Source organism: Musa acuminata, chromosome BXJ2-6 (genome assembly GCF_036884655.1).
Source record: "Musa acuminata AAA Group cultivar baxijiao chromosome BXJ2-6, Cavendish_Baxijiao_AAA, whole genome shotgun sequence".
NCBI lineage: Eukaryota > Viridiplantae > Streptophyta > Magnoliopsida > Zingiberales > Musaceae > Musa > Musa acuminata.
Window position 1 is genome coordinate 45,670,972 of NC_088343.1, and position 17,704 is coordinate 45,688,675.

At 34.7% G+C, this 17,704-nt stretch overlaps 1 protein-coding gene across 2 annotated transcripts; it reads left to right on the plus strand.

Moving 5' to 3' along the window:
- Window positions 1-1,886: 1,886 nt before the first annotated feature.
- On the plus strand, window positions 1,887-12,176 carry LOC135615995 (PH, RCC1 and FYVE domains-containing protein 1-like). 2 transcript variants are annotated; one of them, XM_065115162.1, is made up of 10 exons: window positions 1,887-2,453; window positions 4,618-4,704; window positions 6,409-6,498; window positions 6,622-6,708; window positions 6,801-6,920; window positions 7,595-9,652; window positions 9,746-9,871; window positions 10,744-10,922; window positions 11,001-11,168; window positions 11,589-12,176. In XM_065115162.1, the coding sequence occupies exons 1-10, from the start codon at window positions 2,406-2,408 to the stop codon at window positions 11,737-11,739; spliced, it is 3,114 nt and encodes a 1,037-aa protein (XP_064971234.1). In that variant the 5' UTR covers window positions 1,887-2,405; the 3' UTR covers window positions 11,740-12,176. The 2 variants fall into 2 exon arrangements, with proteins under 2 accessions (XP_064971234.1, XP_064971233.1); XM_065115161.1 differs by having other exon boundaries at window positions 1,887-2,126; window positions 2,188-2,453; window positions 10,744-11,168.
- The last annotated feature ends 5,528 nt before the right edge of the window (window positions 12,177-17,704 follow it).

Sequence of the window (17,704 nt, forward strand, 5' to 3'; positions counted from 1 at the left end):
TAGTGCTTATCAACAACTACTATGACGTCCTAGGTGAAGCTGACTCCTTTAGGAATCACAACAAGGTCTCCTGCGCCGAACTCCACGCACTGAGACGAACCCTCGTTGTAGGCTTTCACCTTCCCTTTGAGAAGATAGCACGTCTCTTGTGCATCAAACCTGAGAAGATACCTACCCGGAGAGCAACCCCACCTATCTAACGGCGATACGATGAGCTATTTATCCCTCAGAAACAACATCGACCCCAAGATGAGCTTGACGGTGGAGTTGTGTACTCACTTGGGCCATGACCTGATTCCCAGCTCTAACAAGCGCCACTTGGGTGGGTCTCTCTCCACGACGATGGCGAGGTTGGCAGCGTCTGTTCACGGCGGCGCATCCCCTGTCGATGACGTAGCCATGAAAGAAGAAGTCGCAGGTGAAGTAGTAACCTGCAGAAGCACGAGAGAACAAAATTGCAGCAAAACGAGAATGGCCAGCCTTAGAAGACAAAAAGGATGGGTTGTTATATAGAAGAGGAGCGCAAGTCGGTTGGTAGAAAACTTGCGTGGTTGCAGCATTTGGAGAAGACAGATTCCAAGGCCGCTCATGGGGGGGGGTGCCATGTGTTTGCTCTATTGCTGGTCTCGTCGACCTCAGGACGTCTTGATGTGGTCAAGGAATAGATTCCCTGTTCATATTTCTGGCACCTCCAACACTAGTTATTATCTGAAACTATATAACAACAGCAGCAGCAGCAATAACTATTATCTGTAACTATATACTGACAAAAAAAACAAAAGGAATACGTAAGGCTCTATTAGTCTTCGATAGCAGAACCAACAAGAAGAAATATCAAGCTATGGAGATGTGTGCATCAGTCAATTAACATGAAGAACCTTGTGCGTTTGCAATTGCATCTTTGCAATCTCGTGACCTGTTGTGGGTGAAATTATGTTTATTTTGGATGCTATTGTTTCTTCTTTCTTTTGGACATCTACTTGCATTTCCAAGTTGCTTCGTTCTTGTCATTCTTGTTAGTCGTGTTTCTTAACACTGGAACAAAATGCTTCCTGATGTGTTATTCTCTTTTTCAGCTTTCTTAAGCCGAAGTTCAATGCTTACAATTCTGTAGCTGAAGGAAAAATACCTCCCTAATGACAACTAATGGGGAAAGAGGATGACGGATTTAATTTATGTGATGTTCTCGTCGTTCTGTATGACGGTAGCTGTTTAAGTCTTAGACATCTGTATAGTAAATTCCATTGGGAGGTTTAGTTTGATGCCATTTGTTTTTACAATAAATTGTTGTTTTCTTTGTTCCTATTTGGAATCATTTAAGTGAGAACTAGTGCTTCATTTATTGTACCAAGTAACTAAGCTTCAGTTTCTTTGGATCAAGAAACTGGACCGGATTAGAATCCAAAAACTATGACCATTTATCATTAATTGTACATCTCTTTGTTCAGATATATTCAAATTGCACGAGAGATGCGGATGCTGTTTATTTTTCCAAGTTGTTTTTCAACCAAGCAGAGGTTGAATGTGCAAGTGGGGATTCCACCACTTGGAGACGACCAACGGCACAAATCAGCTTCTCCATTATCATTGAAGCAAAATAAACATTAGATTTCTTTTTTTCTTTTTGCTCATAATTTGAATGCAACATCAATCAATTTCGGGTGCCGAAATGTGTTTTCTACAGCTGATTTCAGTTATAAGGCCATCTTTCTGGTTATATTATCTTGCTTTTAGTTGTGTTAAGGTTTCTAAATTTCGGACATACTATGATATAAATGCTGCCATCCGTAGAGACTTTGCGATGCGAGATGGGATTGACCATCCATTCTGACTCGTGCTCGCCAAACTCGGGACTCGGGTCTCCACCTTCAAATTTTCCCACAATAAGCGGACGAACAAAGAAGGAAGCCAAAAACACAAAAAGAGAGTCTTTTGCCCCCCTCTTCCTCTCTCTCTCTCTCTCTCGCTCGCTCTCTCTCTCCCATCTGTCTTGTTGATCCAACCAATTCAACGTACGCTTGTCCACCATTTCCCCAAATCTTTATGTCATTTGATGTCATTCTTCTTTCTTTCGTTATGAGTCCGAGAGAAGGGTGGAGGCCACGGATCGATCGGTGGTTTTGAAGGTGGAGCCTCTCTAGTCTTTCTTTCCTTTCTTCTTTACCCTCCTCAGCGGTGATTGATCAGGGGTGATGAGATCGGAGAAGGAGCGGCAGCGGCCTTCTCGAGGAAGAATCGGAGGAGGAACGATAGGGGTTTGATTGATGTTAGGTGAAGGCGTCGGCGCCGGCGTGGGCTGGGAGGCGAATCATCATCTTCTCATCGATGGAGACGTGGTGGTTGCCGAGGAATGCCGCTTCTGATGCTCCGCTTCCTAATTCTACCCGACTGTCCTCTCAGATGGAATGGCAGATCCGGCCAATTATGGGAACCCCGACCGTGACATACAACAAGTAGGTTTTGTAGATTGAATTCTAGATATTTTCAATCCCTTCCGGTGGGCATCTTTAGTATTTATTTTAATGTGTTATCTTATTATTATTCGCTTGCTTCTTGTGTCATTTCGATGTAATGAATATTTGGTTTATGAAGATAATATCAATTTTATTTTCTTTGTTCACGATTCCGGGATACATCAATGTGTGTGAGAAAAAATAGCACTATGTTAGTTTTGGTATATGTCAACTGTGAGATTAGACGTTGAAAAATTGACGCTAGGCAAAAGAGAGATCGATGAATGATATATTCTGCATCCAAAGTTTAACCATGACTGCATTGATAGTTCTGTTCATTTCTTCAGTTTTTTAATAAAGAATATTAGCTTGTTTTCTCACATATTAGCTTGTTTTCTTTGGAACTTTTCCACTACACCTTAATAATAATAATAATAATAATAATAATAATAATCCTAGGTCTCCATGAAGGTGGTTCCTTTGTTCTGTTTTTTTTGTTCTTTTTCTCTCATCAGGTTATGTCTAGACATTGTTCATTTGCTTCTTTACAGTATGCTCCACATAGTCTTCATATTTTTGGGTTCATTTAAGATTTCTGAGTTAATATAATAAACATCACAATTATAGAGTTACTCCTTCCTCTTTTTATTTTTCGGAAGTTGTTTAAATAGCATGCGTTTAGAATTAGAATAAAACACTTTATGCATCTAGCTTCTCATTAGAATCCTAGTCCTCCTCTTCTTCTGAGAGCTAGCTGAATGCTAATTGGGTGTCGGTGCAAGATCATCTGGCTTTATCAAATAGTTAATTATATTTCCAAAGTGTTAATGTTTCTCATTGTCATGCTTGTCCCCTAAGTAATTAGTAATTTAGAAGAATAAATACTTTTTTCGATGTTAACCAAATAGGGATGATCTGTTGTGTGGAACTTTGACATCTGAATTCTTTGCATCAATAAGGCTTTTACTAAGCTGTGCTAAGCATCTTTTTGTATCTTTAATCTATTTGTAGTACATCAACAGCTCATTTTTGATAAATGAAATTTGAATTACTTATTTTTGTTGGATAAATTATGTGGATGAATCGCTCCACCAGATTTCTTATGCTAGAAACACATGTAAGTAAAAACTATATGAATATCATCCATTCTTCACAGGTAATTGATATTTTGAAGAGGCAAGAGTGTGTCGTACGACAACAAGAATTGTCATCATAGAAATTATTACTATTTGATGGAAGGGGAGCAATGCCTCAATTCACTGCATATGATACAACATCAAAGCTGTAGATAGGATACAAATACATATCCAGGTCAACTGCAATTGATGATCACAGCTATCAACTAAAGGTTGATATTAGAGCTGGAGTAGTGCAAAAAGTGTAAGACATGATAGAACATGTGATGTTTGGTGCTAGTCATTTACATATATAAGTTTCATCCAATTTTTTTGATATACTGGATCCACCTAGATTTTCTAGATCCTAAACCTTTTTCCCTGAAAAATTGTGGGAGATGCATTCCAACAGAAGCATAATATGAACAAATAAATATTTCCATATTTATGTATATGGTAGATGCATTGAATCTTTAGGTTAACAAAGAGCACATAAATGATGTAGCTCTGGAACCATTTTTTTCATAACATTGCTACATCTCAAAACAATATTTGCTATCCCAATTTTGTAGGCTGCTACAATTTCTTTGTTGATGTTTTGTTATTTTGTTTTAAAGTTGAAATATTTGCAAGCCAAGGGTGTGTTGGTTTATTCTATCTTCTATTGCACCGACTTGGTGGTAAATTGACGTTATTGTATTTAGCGAAATAATGATTTTAAATCTTACCTTATGTTGGAGATATAATGCACGGATTGAGAAGTTTTATGAAAAGAGTATTTTGTGCCTTGATTTTATATTTAAATAACAAGTATATGCCAATAGGAGCCTAACTGTTGCTTTTGGTACGAATTATTAAAGAAGAATATGTATAATTAAGATCATAACTGATTTAATTCTGTAAAATTTATCTTTTTTGATTGATTTTTACATGATTCATCCATGATGTTTTGAAAATTCTATTTCCTTAGATCTGTATTGCAGTCATTTCTTAAAAAAAGATGTCTTGATAGGAATGTTACTTTCTTATTCATAAGTTTTTTTTTTAAGGCACTCGTTGCATTGAAGAAAGGCACCCAGTTAATTAAGTATAATCGGAAAGGAAAGCCTAAACTCTGCCCCTTCAGAATTTCTAGTGTGAGTTACTGTACTATCATGTTATGTCTGATTCCTGATATTTATTTATTTTTATCAAGTTATGTTTTTGTACAAGCACTTTATGAAATGGAGTTCGGGCTCTGTATCCCAAACCTTGCCAATAATTGGATGCTGAAGTTTTACGGAAAATATGTATTATTATTAATTTTAGACTAAGCTGAAAATCCTTGCATTCATCCTTTTGTACATAATTTGGAGGGTCAATTGTAGTTCTTATATTATTTGCCTATTACTATATAGATATATAGACATCAGAAACAAATTTACAGTGTTTGTGACTCTCACATTACTATAGTATCTCCACCGGTATATGAAAATACTTAGTTGGATTCAACCGTAGTTAAAAGAAAAATAAGCACTATATACTAGTTTAGCATCAATAATATTTATCATCAAAATTTCTGATTTCAGTCATTATCTTTTTCTTTCATCTATGTTTTCATTCCTATTGGATGGTAGAAGGCATCATAATCTTCTAGGTTTTAGGAAATCAGAAAAAGAGAATCATGTTTTGGGCAGAAACCAAAGGAAAACAAAGCAACTCTTTATTTTCAATTCAACTTTATACAAAAATAAAATTAATTGCCAGAAAACTGTATGCATATAATTAACTTTCACTGAAAAAGATACAAAAAAAAAAAAATCTGAACCCTTATCCTTGACATTTTAAGTGATGCGGGCTCCAAGTAGGAGCCATTAGAGGATACCTGCTCAATGATAACATCAACTCCCATACAGAAGCCTTGTCCCATCCACATGAGTTTGGCTACATAGACTACATGAAATCAAAATATTCCATTATTTATTTTAAATATTCATGACCAATTGTCATGTCAACCATATTGGTGTCTGTATACTTGCCCAAAACCAAAAATTTCAAATAATGAGAGCAATTTAGATTCATAGACTTGGTAGCAGCCATCAGATACCATCATAATTACAAGTTCTGACATAAGAAGCAAATTGTATGTAGAAGGCATAACATCCAGTGAAAATGATTCACCAATTCGAGAAGTGGCAATAGAAAAAAAAACAAATAATTTACAAAACATTGTAAGACTCCTATCCTAAAAGCTATGTAAAGGTTTAAGGAAGCAATAAAGGTATCATAAATGATTCTAATCTTATGAGGAGTTTGCATGGAAGTCAATTTCAAAATTCTGAAACTTGTATGGAATCTGAGCTACATCGACGGTGACTAGATTTTATTACTATTTCTGGATTAAACTGTTAAATCATCCATTTTAGCATGATTTCAATTTTGATTTTAAACTTGTGGCCAATAGCATGAGAACCTTAGACATACTACAGTATCAAATTTATCTGTTGTGCTTTGTTCAGGTATGTTGTCAGTATTATGTTTTTCTCATCATATGTAGTTATCCACATTCTGCTTAGCGTTTATAATTGGCATCTAAGATTTAATTACAACTAAATAGAAATATGAAAGTTAAGTGAAGTTTACTGTTCTAATTAAGATAATATGATGTTTAGATATTTTGCAGATAGAATACATTTTATTATCAGATGTTTCAATTGTCAAACACACAAACACACATGTATATTTGTGTGTTCTGTAATTTTTCTCATCTACTTCTTCAGCCTTTAGTTGTTTCATTTTACAAATTTACTTTTTGTGATATATGTTTAGAAAAAATTCCTGATATTATTAAGCATTCACAGGACGAGACAACGCTGGTTTGGTTTTCTCATAAGAAAGAAAGGGCTATTAAATTGGCTTCTGTCACACGAATTGTTCCTGGACAGAGAACTGTAAGTTTTACTTAGTTTGGAACTGAGTAATATTCCATTAGTGTTCAAAAGATGAAGCAGAATTTGCCAGCAAGAAGTCATCATTACCAAAGTCTAATTTTTCTTCATTATTGACTTTAACAGGCTGTTTTTAGGAGATACTTGCGGCCTGAGAAAGACTACTTATCATTTTCTCTTATCTATAACAACGGTGAAAGATCTCTTGATCTGGTTAGCATACAAGACAATCACAACTTTTCGATTGTCATCTGTTAGCCTGTTACGTAGAATGTGACTCTACTATATATCTTCCTTCTGCATAGATTTGCAAGGATCAAGGTGAGCTAGAGGTGTGGATTACGGGCCTTAAGGCTCTGATATCTACAGGACAACATCAACATTCTAGAACTGATAGCCACAGTGATGGGGTTTTCTTCTCTGATGTAAGTTTGTATCTTTACAATAAGCAAAAAGTCAGGCCTGACTCTTTTTTTTCTGGTTTAATATTGATTTTTCATTATAAACAGGTTTCTTCAACTTATGCTACCACAGCATTTTTACTTCTACTTTATATGACATGAGACCTATGTACCTTTAGCTACCAATCCTAGTGCCTGTCTTTTGACTTTAAATTGAAGAAAAAACCAATTTGTTTGGTTTTCAAATAGTACTCTGTATTATGACAAGATTCAAGAACAACCACACTGGAAAAAAATACATTGATTATATTTATTTTGTTTTTATTGATTAGATGGTTAGCTTTCTACCTGTACAATGTTAGCCAAAATTTTCAACAATTTATACCCACACAAAAGTGAAGTGGTTACCTCTAGCTTTTTCTTTTTATAACACTTTAGCTGTAAATTAGATCAAAGCCCAATTAAATTAAGTTAAAGTTCTGATAATTACTTTTGGGATGCAAACTTAGGTACATATATTACCAGCTTGATTTTAGACTATATAACTACAAAAAAAATTCTTATGAAATGAAGAGTAGATATTCTGTTAACTGTACTAGACTTGCTCTTATTACTGCTATAGCTTTGGCAAAGAATAGATAGATCTTTCTTCTTGATGAATTATAACTAGAACTATCCTAACTATTTCTTTTCTTCAGGATGGAGACTCTGTTTCAAGTGGTCGTCCTTATGGTGTAACATTAGAAAGCACTTTGAGCATATCCCGTGGCTTCAGCACAAAATTTCATAATCGTGATATTTCAGCGAGTTTACCAAGGTCAGATGTGGGGTCAGATAATGCAAATATGCAACTAAGAGCAAGTAACGGAGATGGTGTACGGCTTAGTGTTTCAAGTGCCCCTAGTTCTTCCAGTCAAGGTTCTGGACCCGATGATATTGAATCTTTAGGTGATGTTTATGTGTGGGGGGAAGTATGGTCTGATGGAGTTTTGTTAGATGGATCAACAAACTCAATATGTTCAAGAACTGATGTTTTAATTCCAAGATCCTTAGAATCGAATGTAGTTTTAGATGTTCATCAAATTGCATGTGGTGTTAGACATGCTGCACTTGTTACAAGGCAAGGGGAAGTATTTACTTGGGGTGATGAATCTGGTGGGCAACTAGGCCATGGAAATGACAAAGATGTAAGTCGGCCCCGTCTTGTTGAGTCGTTGGTACTATGGAATATGGATTATGTTGCATGTGGTGAGTATCATACTTGTGCTATATCCACCGCCGGTGACTTGTTTACATGGGGAGATGGCACCCATAATACTGGACTTCTTGGTCATGGCAATGATGTCAGCCACTGGATACCAAAAAAAGTTTCTGGCCCTCTAGAAGGACTTCAAGTTCTGTCTATTGCATGTGGTACATGGCATTCGGCACTAACTACTTCCAATGGAAAAGTATATACATTTGGAGACGGAACATTTGGTGTCCTTGGACATGGTGACCGAGAGACTGTAGCATGCCCCAGGGAAGTGGAATCTTTGAGTGGATTAAGGACAATCAAGGTTGCATGCGGAGTGTGGCATACTGCAGCCATCGTAGAGGTAATGGGGCAAACTGGGGTCAATGTCATATCTCGTAAATTATTTACTTGGGGTGACGGTGACAAATATCGTCTAGGTCATGGTGATAAGGAAGCACGTTTGGTCCCTACTTGTGTTCCTTCACTTATTGACTATAACTTTCATCAGCTGGCCTGTGGGCATAACATAACTATTGGCCTCACCACTTCTGGTCATGTTTTCACACTGGGCAGTACGTCTCATGGTCAGCTTGGAAACCCACAATCTGATGGCAGGGTTCCTTGCTTAGTACAAGAAAGACTGGTTGGTGAATTAGTTGAAGAGATTGCTTGTGGAGCTTATCATGTTGCAGTACTAACATCACGCAGTGAAGTATACACATGGGGCAAAGGTTCCAATGGCCGATTGGGACATGGTGATACTGAAGATCGGAAAACACCTACCCTTGTTGAAGCTCTTAAAGATAGGCATGTGAAAAGTATATCATGTGGTTCAAATTTTACAGCTTGCATTTGTATCCATAAATGGATATCTGGTGCTGATCAGTCACTTTGCTCAGGTTGTCGACAAGCATTTGGTTTTACTAGAAAGAGACACAACTGCTATAATTGTGGATTGGTACATTGCCATGCTTGTAGTTCCAAAAAAGTGTTGAAAGCTGCACTGGCACCAACTCCAGGCAAACCACATCGTGTATGTGATTCTTGCTATTCAAAACTTAAAGCTGCTGAAGCTGGTACTTTCTTGATAGGTAATAAGAAGAATGTAATTCCTCGTCGATCCATTGATATCAGGGAAAAGTCAGACCGAGGGGATATAAGACCTTCAAAATTCCTATTATCATCTAATACAGAACCACTCAAATATGTTGAAGCTAAATCAATGAAGACTGAGACTAAATCAGATCCTTTGTCAATACTGAGAGCTCCACAAGTTCCCTCGCTATTGCAGCTGAAAGATCTCTCTTTTACCAGCTCATTGAGTGCTCTTCAAACCGCTTTAAAACCAATTGTAACATCGACACCTCCACCTCCTGTAAATTCTAAGCCTACATCACCCTACTCAAGAAAGCCAAGCCCTCCACGCACTGCAACTCCAGTATTCTCCAAAAGCATTATTGATAGCCTCACAAGGACTAATGAACTACAAAACCAGGACCTCCAAAAGTTGCAAGCCCAGGTATGCTGCAAAAGCAAGCTTTTAATTAGTATGAAGATGTCATTTCATTTTTGTTCTTTGCAACCTTAAGAACATCTTTGTGCCCTTTTCCAGGTCAAAAATTTGAAAAAAAGATGTGAAGTACAAGAACTTGCCTTGCAGAATTCAGAAAAGAAAGCTCAAGACGAATCTGCCAAATTCAATGCTGCAATAGAAGTCATCAAGTCTCTTGATTCTCAGGTACCCTTATAAATAACAATACATAATATTTTTGTAAAGATGAAAACATGTACACCATTCTTTCTGTAACCTATACTCTTTAGAAAGTTGTAAATGTTCCAATGTTTTCATTGATATCACTGTCTCATGGTATAATTCATGGTATTGGATGTAAATTCACTTCCATGCTCTCTTGTTATCAGCAGTCAATTCTTAGTAGGCCTTTCTAATGACTGCAATTTTCTATGGTTACCTAATTGATGATCAAAAACCCTTAAGAAGTCTGAATTCACATTTGTTAAATGATTAATTTTATTATCGACATATTATGTCATGGTTAACTAACAAAACCCTTATCAAGACTTCTCAGAAAAGTTGTTTATTATCATGCCTTTGGTTTGCACTTATCTATAGCTTCTTTATTATGTGAGGGAGTTTTCTCAAGGAGAAAGGAGCTTATGTTATTTCTGTTGTCCACACAGAGATCATGCATGCTATTGATTCAAGCTTTCACAACCCCCATCTAGCTAGTCATCTATGAACATTTCACTCATATGCTTCGTATTGTTATTAGACCACAAAAAATTGATATATCGAATTGCAAATTGCACAGAAGGATCTAAACTTAGTGGTTATATCTATTTTGCTTTCAATAGAACAGTTTTGGCAAATTCCTATCTCTTTACAACCAGACTGTTAAATAAATAGTTGCTAATTAGATCACAGAATGTTGTAACTTATCTAGTTTCCACCAAATTTACTATTTTTGAAGAAACCACATGTTTATTGTAGCTTATACAAAATAATCACAATACTTTGTTGTATTTATCATTGTTATGGTTTTTCTACTGATTCTTGTTGTCATTTTTATTGGCTACTATTTTCATTTGAAGCTGACGGACATAGCAGAGAAACTACCTCCCGAGTTCCGTGACAGCTTGGGCGTCATGCATGGTCAAGCAGAAACATTCCTTAAGCATAGTGAACATGTCAGATCAGACTTTTCATCTTCGACAATGGATTCTTCATCTAATTTTCAATCTCACCTGACAAATGAGGGAATTGACACTAGGTATGAGTTGGAATTATCACAGAGTGCTATTGAAGGTGGTGCTCAAAACAATAGTAAGTTAGGTGTTCCTGATAACAGAGAATCTACTTCGCAACATAGCATTGACAATGGCTTAAAATCACCTCCAAGCTCTAGGCAAAGCACTGATGGAGAAGCCGAATTGGTTGAGCAGTTTGAGCCTGGTGTATACATCACTTTCATTCAACTAAAGAACGACATCAAAATGTTCAAACGGGTCCGATTCAGGTATGCCTTCTTTGCATTGGAAACCATGCAACACTATTTAAGCATGTCACAAAAGGCACATATCCATCTCGTTATTGTTTTAGAAAAAATACTCTTCAACAGCTGCATACTCATCAGCAAACAATTTTTTCTTTCTTTTATTTTACAATTATATTGATAGAAAATGTCAAAGGTATGTTAAACAAAAAAAAAAAAGAAAACTTGCAACATGGTGTAATCGAGATGAATGAACAAGTATAACTTTCATTCTTGAAAAAAGAATCCGAAAAAATTCTCCATTATTGTATTCACATTTAGCATATCTTTCATGATTACTTAAAACATGATTGATTGTTCTAGTCTACTCTCTCTCTCTCTCTCTCTCTCTCTCTCTCTCTTTGTGGTTTCTTGCTGCATTCTGACTTTTTGATCCTTGTGTAGCAAGAGAAGGTTTGCCGAGCAACAGGCAGAAGACTGGTGGAACAAAAACAAAGAAAGGGTATTCAAGAAATATAGTTATCCAGGGCAGTCCACTACCACATTACCCACGAGTGCACCAAACGAGGAGGAAGATGCAACACCATCCTCCTAGACTTAGCTGTTCTCGTTGATAGGAAGGAGCAGTGGTGAGAAGAGACAAAAGGCACGAACTGACAGTGCAAGCTTCATGGCTTATGGAAGACTTCCTATTTAGTTGGCAATATTCTACTGCTAATCAAGGGCTAGAGCTTGTCAAGAGATAGAGATGGCAATCTAGACAAGAAGCTTTGTTTAGTCATATTTTTCCACCATTGTTCTTTGTAACAAATCTTCTACTCGTGGGTTGTATCATTGTATAGGTTCATTCAACTTATCATCCAAAAGTTGCATTATATGCATCACAAAAATGTAATATACTGTATTCTCTCCTTTAGGGCAGTGAATGATGATAAGAATGTGCATAGAATGTCAGAGATTATTTGATTACGTATTGTTTCCCTCTGTAGAGAGGACCCTTCATATAGTGATCGAGCAGAACAATGTTTTTGATGAGGCTGAGCATGTCAAACTAAAACTACTTCCCTGTAAAGGAACACATGCACTTCTCTTGAGGAAATCGATAAACATTTTGTTTTTGATATAATTTTGTCTTTTCTAAAGGTCTTTACATTTTTTATTTTCCTTATCTTGTCGTGAATGCTCGAGCGAGTCTCCACACTTAATGTATCCCTAATTGTTCTTTTCTTTTTCTTAGATTCTTCTTCTAAGGACGAGAACAGAGCTGAGATTACTTTCGTTTGTGCTTTATTCATACATAACATATACATAATTGTGGGTGGTAGGACCCATATATTCTTGCATGTGAGATATATTTCCATCACATGAAAAAGGTGATGTGTGAAAAGTCCAAAAATACAAACAAGAGTTGATGTTACACCCGACAGAATGAACAACAATACAAACAAGAGTTGATGTTACACCCGAGAGTATGAACAACAATATGTGCATCAACATTCATACTATGTTCATTTACAATCCACACATCATATCTTATTTGAAGGAGAGTGATGTTTGCAAGCTTCAACAATAAACACAGATAATCTATCCCATAACAATGGAGATTTGGCATGAATGCCCAATTTATCCTAGTTCATGTAGATAGATTCATGAATGCTTTTTGTCCGATCCCCTCGTTCTAACTGCGCAAGTGACTTAGGATATGTGGTGCTTGTAAAGCAGGATATGTCATAGTCTGAAACTCTATTTTACAATGACAAATTTGAAAAATCATGGAAGAATGAGGTCAAATATCTCATCCAAGAAAATATATATTAATTTTTATATTTTTATATATAATATAATATAAAAATTAATATATATAGGTGCAAATATGCGACTTACTGGTCTGTTATGTTTCTCCGTTATAAGCACAAACATCCAAGTACTTGTGTGTGTGTGGATGTTACTGCTCTCAGGTTCATTAGGCCAAGACATTACTCTTACATATATTCGGGGCGAGATCCTAATAATAATTATCTTTTGAGCATTAGGCTTTGTTGCTGACAAAAATATACTAGAGCAAATGATGTTATAAAGGCACTTCTATTTATAACATATATCTTTTCCTTCAAAAAAAAAACTCAACGGAAGACACAAGACAAGAATAAGTAGCTCAGATTTCAAACCGTTTCCTTCGCCCTGGGTGTTCCAAATTGAGCAAGCATAATGAAAGGTGGCATGACACCTTCTTGCAGTACTAGACTTCAAAATTTTTGACTACTCAAATACAGTTGCAACAAGGTCGATACTACGTTTTCCCTTCCCCTCACAGAGTCTATCTCAACGATCTCTACTAGTGGTGGTATACCACATTGTTGAGTAATCACTAGGCGTCCTTCAGGAATTATCGATAGATTAGCCAAAAGAGCCACGGATTTGTCAATCATTCATGAGCTTGGATCCATCAGCTCAATAAGGTATTTAACTTCACCCGCTTAAACTATCCTCACTTTATTTTCTATGGTTACCTAATTGATGAATAAAGACTCTTAAGAAGTCTGAATTCACATTTGTTAAATGACTAATTTTATTATCGACATATTATGTCATGGTTAACTAATAAAACCCTTATCAAGATTTCTCAGAAAAGTTGTTTATTAACATGCCCTTAGCTTCTGAATCAGCATTACATCCAGGTGTATCTCTCCTCTTTGAATCGAGGATATAATAATTTCCTTTAGATTTATCAATCTAAGTAGGAGACAATATATCATAACATTATTAATCATTTTTTTATTCCAGGGGTCATCTCATCTTAATTGAAAATTAAAATATTTTTTCAAGAACAAATCTAGTTCTTTTTCCTTATTTTTCTTGGATTATTTTTTTTACCTTTTTTAATGTTTGATCTTGTGCAATCCTTTTCAGGATATTTCTTTTGTTTTTTTTTTGTAGATCTAGTACAAGATTTTATTGACCCTCTTTTTCTTGGTTCGAATTTTGAAAATTTATTTTAATAGAATCATTGATGTTTTGATTTTTATTAATACTATTTTGATTTTGATTTTTACTAATATTTTTTTACTTAGATTTTTACTAATATTATTTTGATTTATATTTTTACTAATATTATTTTGATTTTGATTTTGATTTTTACTAATATTTTTTATTTTGATTTTTACTAATATTTTTTTTAATTTTTAATTTTATTTTGAGTTTTACTAATATTTTTTATTTTGATTTTGATTTTTACTAATAATTTTTACTAAATATTAGTAAAACATTATTAATCATTTTTTTATTCTAGGCGTCATCCCATCTTAATTGAAAAATAAAATATTTTTTCAGGAAAAAATCTAGTTCTCTTTCCTTTTTCTGGATTATTTTTTTTACCTTTTTTAATGTTTGATCTTTTGTAATCCTCTTCAGGATATTTCTATTGGTTTTTTTTTGTAAGATCTAGTACAAGATTTTATTAACCCTAGTTTTCTTAGTTTGATTTTTGAAATTTTATTTTAATAGAATCATTGATGTTTTGATTTTTACTAATATTATTTTGATTTTGATTTTTACTAATATTTTTTTAATTTTTATTTTTACTAATATTATTTTGATTTTGATTTTTACTAATATTATTTTGATTTTGATTTTTACTAATATTATTTTGATTTTGATTTTTACTAATTTTTTGATTTTGATTTTGATTTTGATTTTTACAAATATTTTTTATTTTGATTTTTACTAATATTATTTTGATTTTGATTTTTACTATTTTATTTTGATTTTTACAAATATTTTTTATTTTGATTTTTACTATTTTTTCATTTTGATTTTTACTAATTTTTTTCATTTTAATTTTTACTAATATTTTTTTATTTTGATTTTTACTAATATTATTTTGATTTTGATTTTTACTAATATTTTTTTTATTTTACTTTCAATAGAACAGTTTTGGCAAATTCCTATCTCTTTACAGCCAGACTGTGAAATAAATAGTTTCTAATTAGATCACAGAATGCTGTAACATATCCGGTTTCCACCAAATTTACTATTTTTGAAGAAACCACATGCTTATTGTAGCTTATACAAAATAATCACAATACTTTGTTGTATTTATCATTGTTACAGTTTTTCTACTGATTCTTTTTGTCATTTTTATTGGCTACTATTTTTATTTGAAGCTGACGGACATAGCAGAGAAACTACCTCTCGAGTTTTGTGAAAGCTTGGGCATCATGCATGGTCAAGTAGAAACATTCCTTAAGCATAGTGAACATGTTAGATCAGACTTTTCATATTCGATAATGGATTCTTCATCTAATTTTCAATCTCACCTGACAAATGAGGGAATTGAAACTGGGTATGAGTTGGAATTATCACAGAGTGTTATTGAAAGTGGTGCTCAAAACAGTAGTAAGTTAGTGGTTCCTGATAACAGAGAATCTACTTTGCAACATAGCGTTGACAATGGCTTAAAATCACCTCTAAGCTCTAGGCAAAGCACTGATGGAGAAGCTGAATTGGTTGAGCAGTTTGAGCCTGGTGTATACATCACTTTCATTCAACTAAAGAACGACATCAAAATTTTCAAACGGGTCCGATTCAGGTATGCCTTCTTTGCATTGGAAACCATGCAACACTATTTAAGCATGTCACAAAAGGCACATATCCATCTCGTTATTGTTTTAGAAAAAATACTCTTCAACAGCTGCATACTCATCAGCAAACAATTTTTTCTTTCTTTTATTTTACAATTATCTTGGTAGAAAATGTCAAAGGTATGTTAAACAAAAAAAAGAAAGAAAACTTGCTGATTACTTAAAACTTGCATTCACATTACTTAAAAGGTATGTCAAAGGTATGTTGAAAAAGGAATCCGAAGAAATTCTCCATTATTGCATTCACATTAAGCATATCTTTAATGATTACTTAAAACATGATTGATTGTTCTAGTCTACTCTCTCTCTCTCTCTCTCTCTCTCTCTCTCTTTCTCTCTCTTTTTGTGGCTTCTTGTTGCATTTTGACTTTTTGATCCTTGTGTAGCAAGAGAAGGTTTGCCGAGCAGCAGGTAAAAGACTGTTGGAACAAAAACAAAGAAAAGGTATTTAAGACATACAGTTATCCAGGGCAGGCCACTACCACATTACCCACGAGTGCACCAAACGAGGAGGAAGATGCAACACCATCCTCCTAGACTTAGCTGTTCTCGTTGATAGTAAGGAGCAGTGGTGAGAAGAGACAAAAGGCACGAACTGACAGTGCAAGCTTCATGGCTTATGGAAGACTTCCTATTTAGTTGGCAATATTCTACTGCTAATCAAGGGCCAGAGCTTGTCAAGGGATAGAGATGGCAATCTAGACAAGAAGCTTTGTTTAATCATATTTTTCCACCATTGTTCTTTGTAACAAATCTTCTACTCGTGGGTTGTATCATTGTATAGGTTTATTCAACTTATCATCCAAAAGTTGCATTATATGCATCACAAAAATGTAATATACTGTAGTCTCTCCCTTAGGGCAGTGAATAATGACAAGAATGTGCATAGAATGCCAGAGATTATTTGATTACGTATTGTTTCCCTCTACAGAGAGGACCCTTCATATAGTGATCAAGCATAACGATGTTTTTGATGAGACTGAGCATGTCAAACTAAAACTACTTCCCTGTAAAGGAACACACGCACTTCTCCTAAGGAAATCGATAAACATTTTGTTTTTGATATAATTTTATCTTTTCTAAAGGTCTTTAATTTCTTATTTTCCTAATCTTGTCGTGAATGCTCGGGTCTCCACACTTAATGTATCCTTAATTGTTGTTTTCTTTTTCTTAGATTCTTCTTCTAAGGATGAGAACAAAGCTTAGTGTGAAAATGATGTGAGATTACTTTCGTTGATGCTTTATTCATACGTAACATATACATAATTGTGGGTGGTGAGGACCCATATATCCTTGCATATGAGATATATTACCACGACATGAAAAAGGTGATATGTGAAAAGTCCAAAAATGCAAGCATGAGTTGATGTTACACCTGAGAGTATGAACAACAATATGTGCATCAACATTCATACTATGTTCATTTACAATCCACACATCATCTTATTTGAAGGAGAGTGATGTTTGCAAGCTTCAACAATAAACACAGATAGTCTATCCCATAACAATGGAAATTTGGCATGAATGCCCAATTTATCCTAGTTCATGTAGATAGATTCATGAATGTTTTTTGTCCGATCCCCTCGTTCTAACTGCGCAAGTGACTTAGGATATGTGGTGCTTGTAAAGCAGGATATGTCATAGTCTGAAACTCTATTTTACAATGACAAATTTGAAAAATCATGGAAGAATGAGGTCAAATATCTCATCCAAGAAAATATATATTAATTTTTATATTTTTATATATAATATAATATAAAAATTAATATATATAGGTGCAAATATGCGACTTGGTCTGTTATGTTTCTCCGTTATAAGCACAAACATCCAAGTACTTGTGTGCGTGGATGTTACTGCTCTCAGGGTTCATTAGGCCAAGACATTACTCTTACATATATTCGGGGCGAGATCCCAATAATA

What these genes read in the sequence shown, in the direction of transcription:
- LOC135615995 (XM_065115161.1), top strand. Translation starts at nt 2,406, where the DNA reads ATGGCAGATCCGGCCAATTATGGGAACCCCGACCGTGACATACAACAA. An exon ending in CCGACCGTGACATACAACAA is followed by an intron (nt 2,454 to 4,617) that starts GTAGGTTTTGTA and finishes TTTTTTTTTAAG; the next exon opens with GCACTCGTTGCATTGAAGAA. An exon ending in GCCCCTTCAGAATTTCTAGT is followed by an intron (nt 4,705 to 6,408) that starts GTGAGTTACTGT and finishes AAGCATTCACAG; the next exon opens with GACGAGACAACGCTGGTTTG.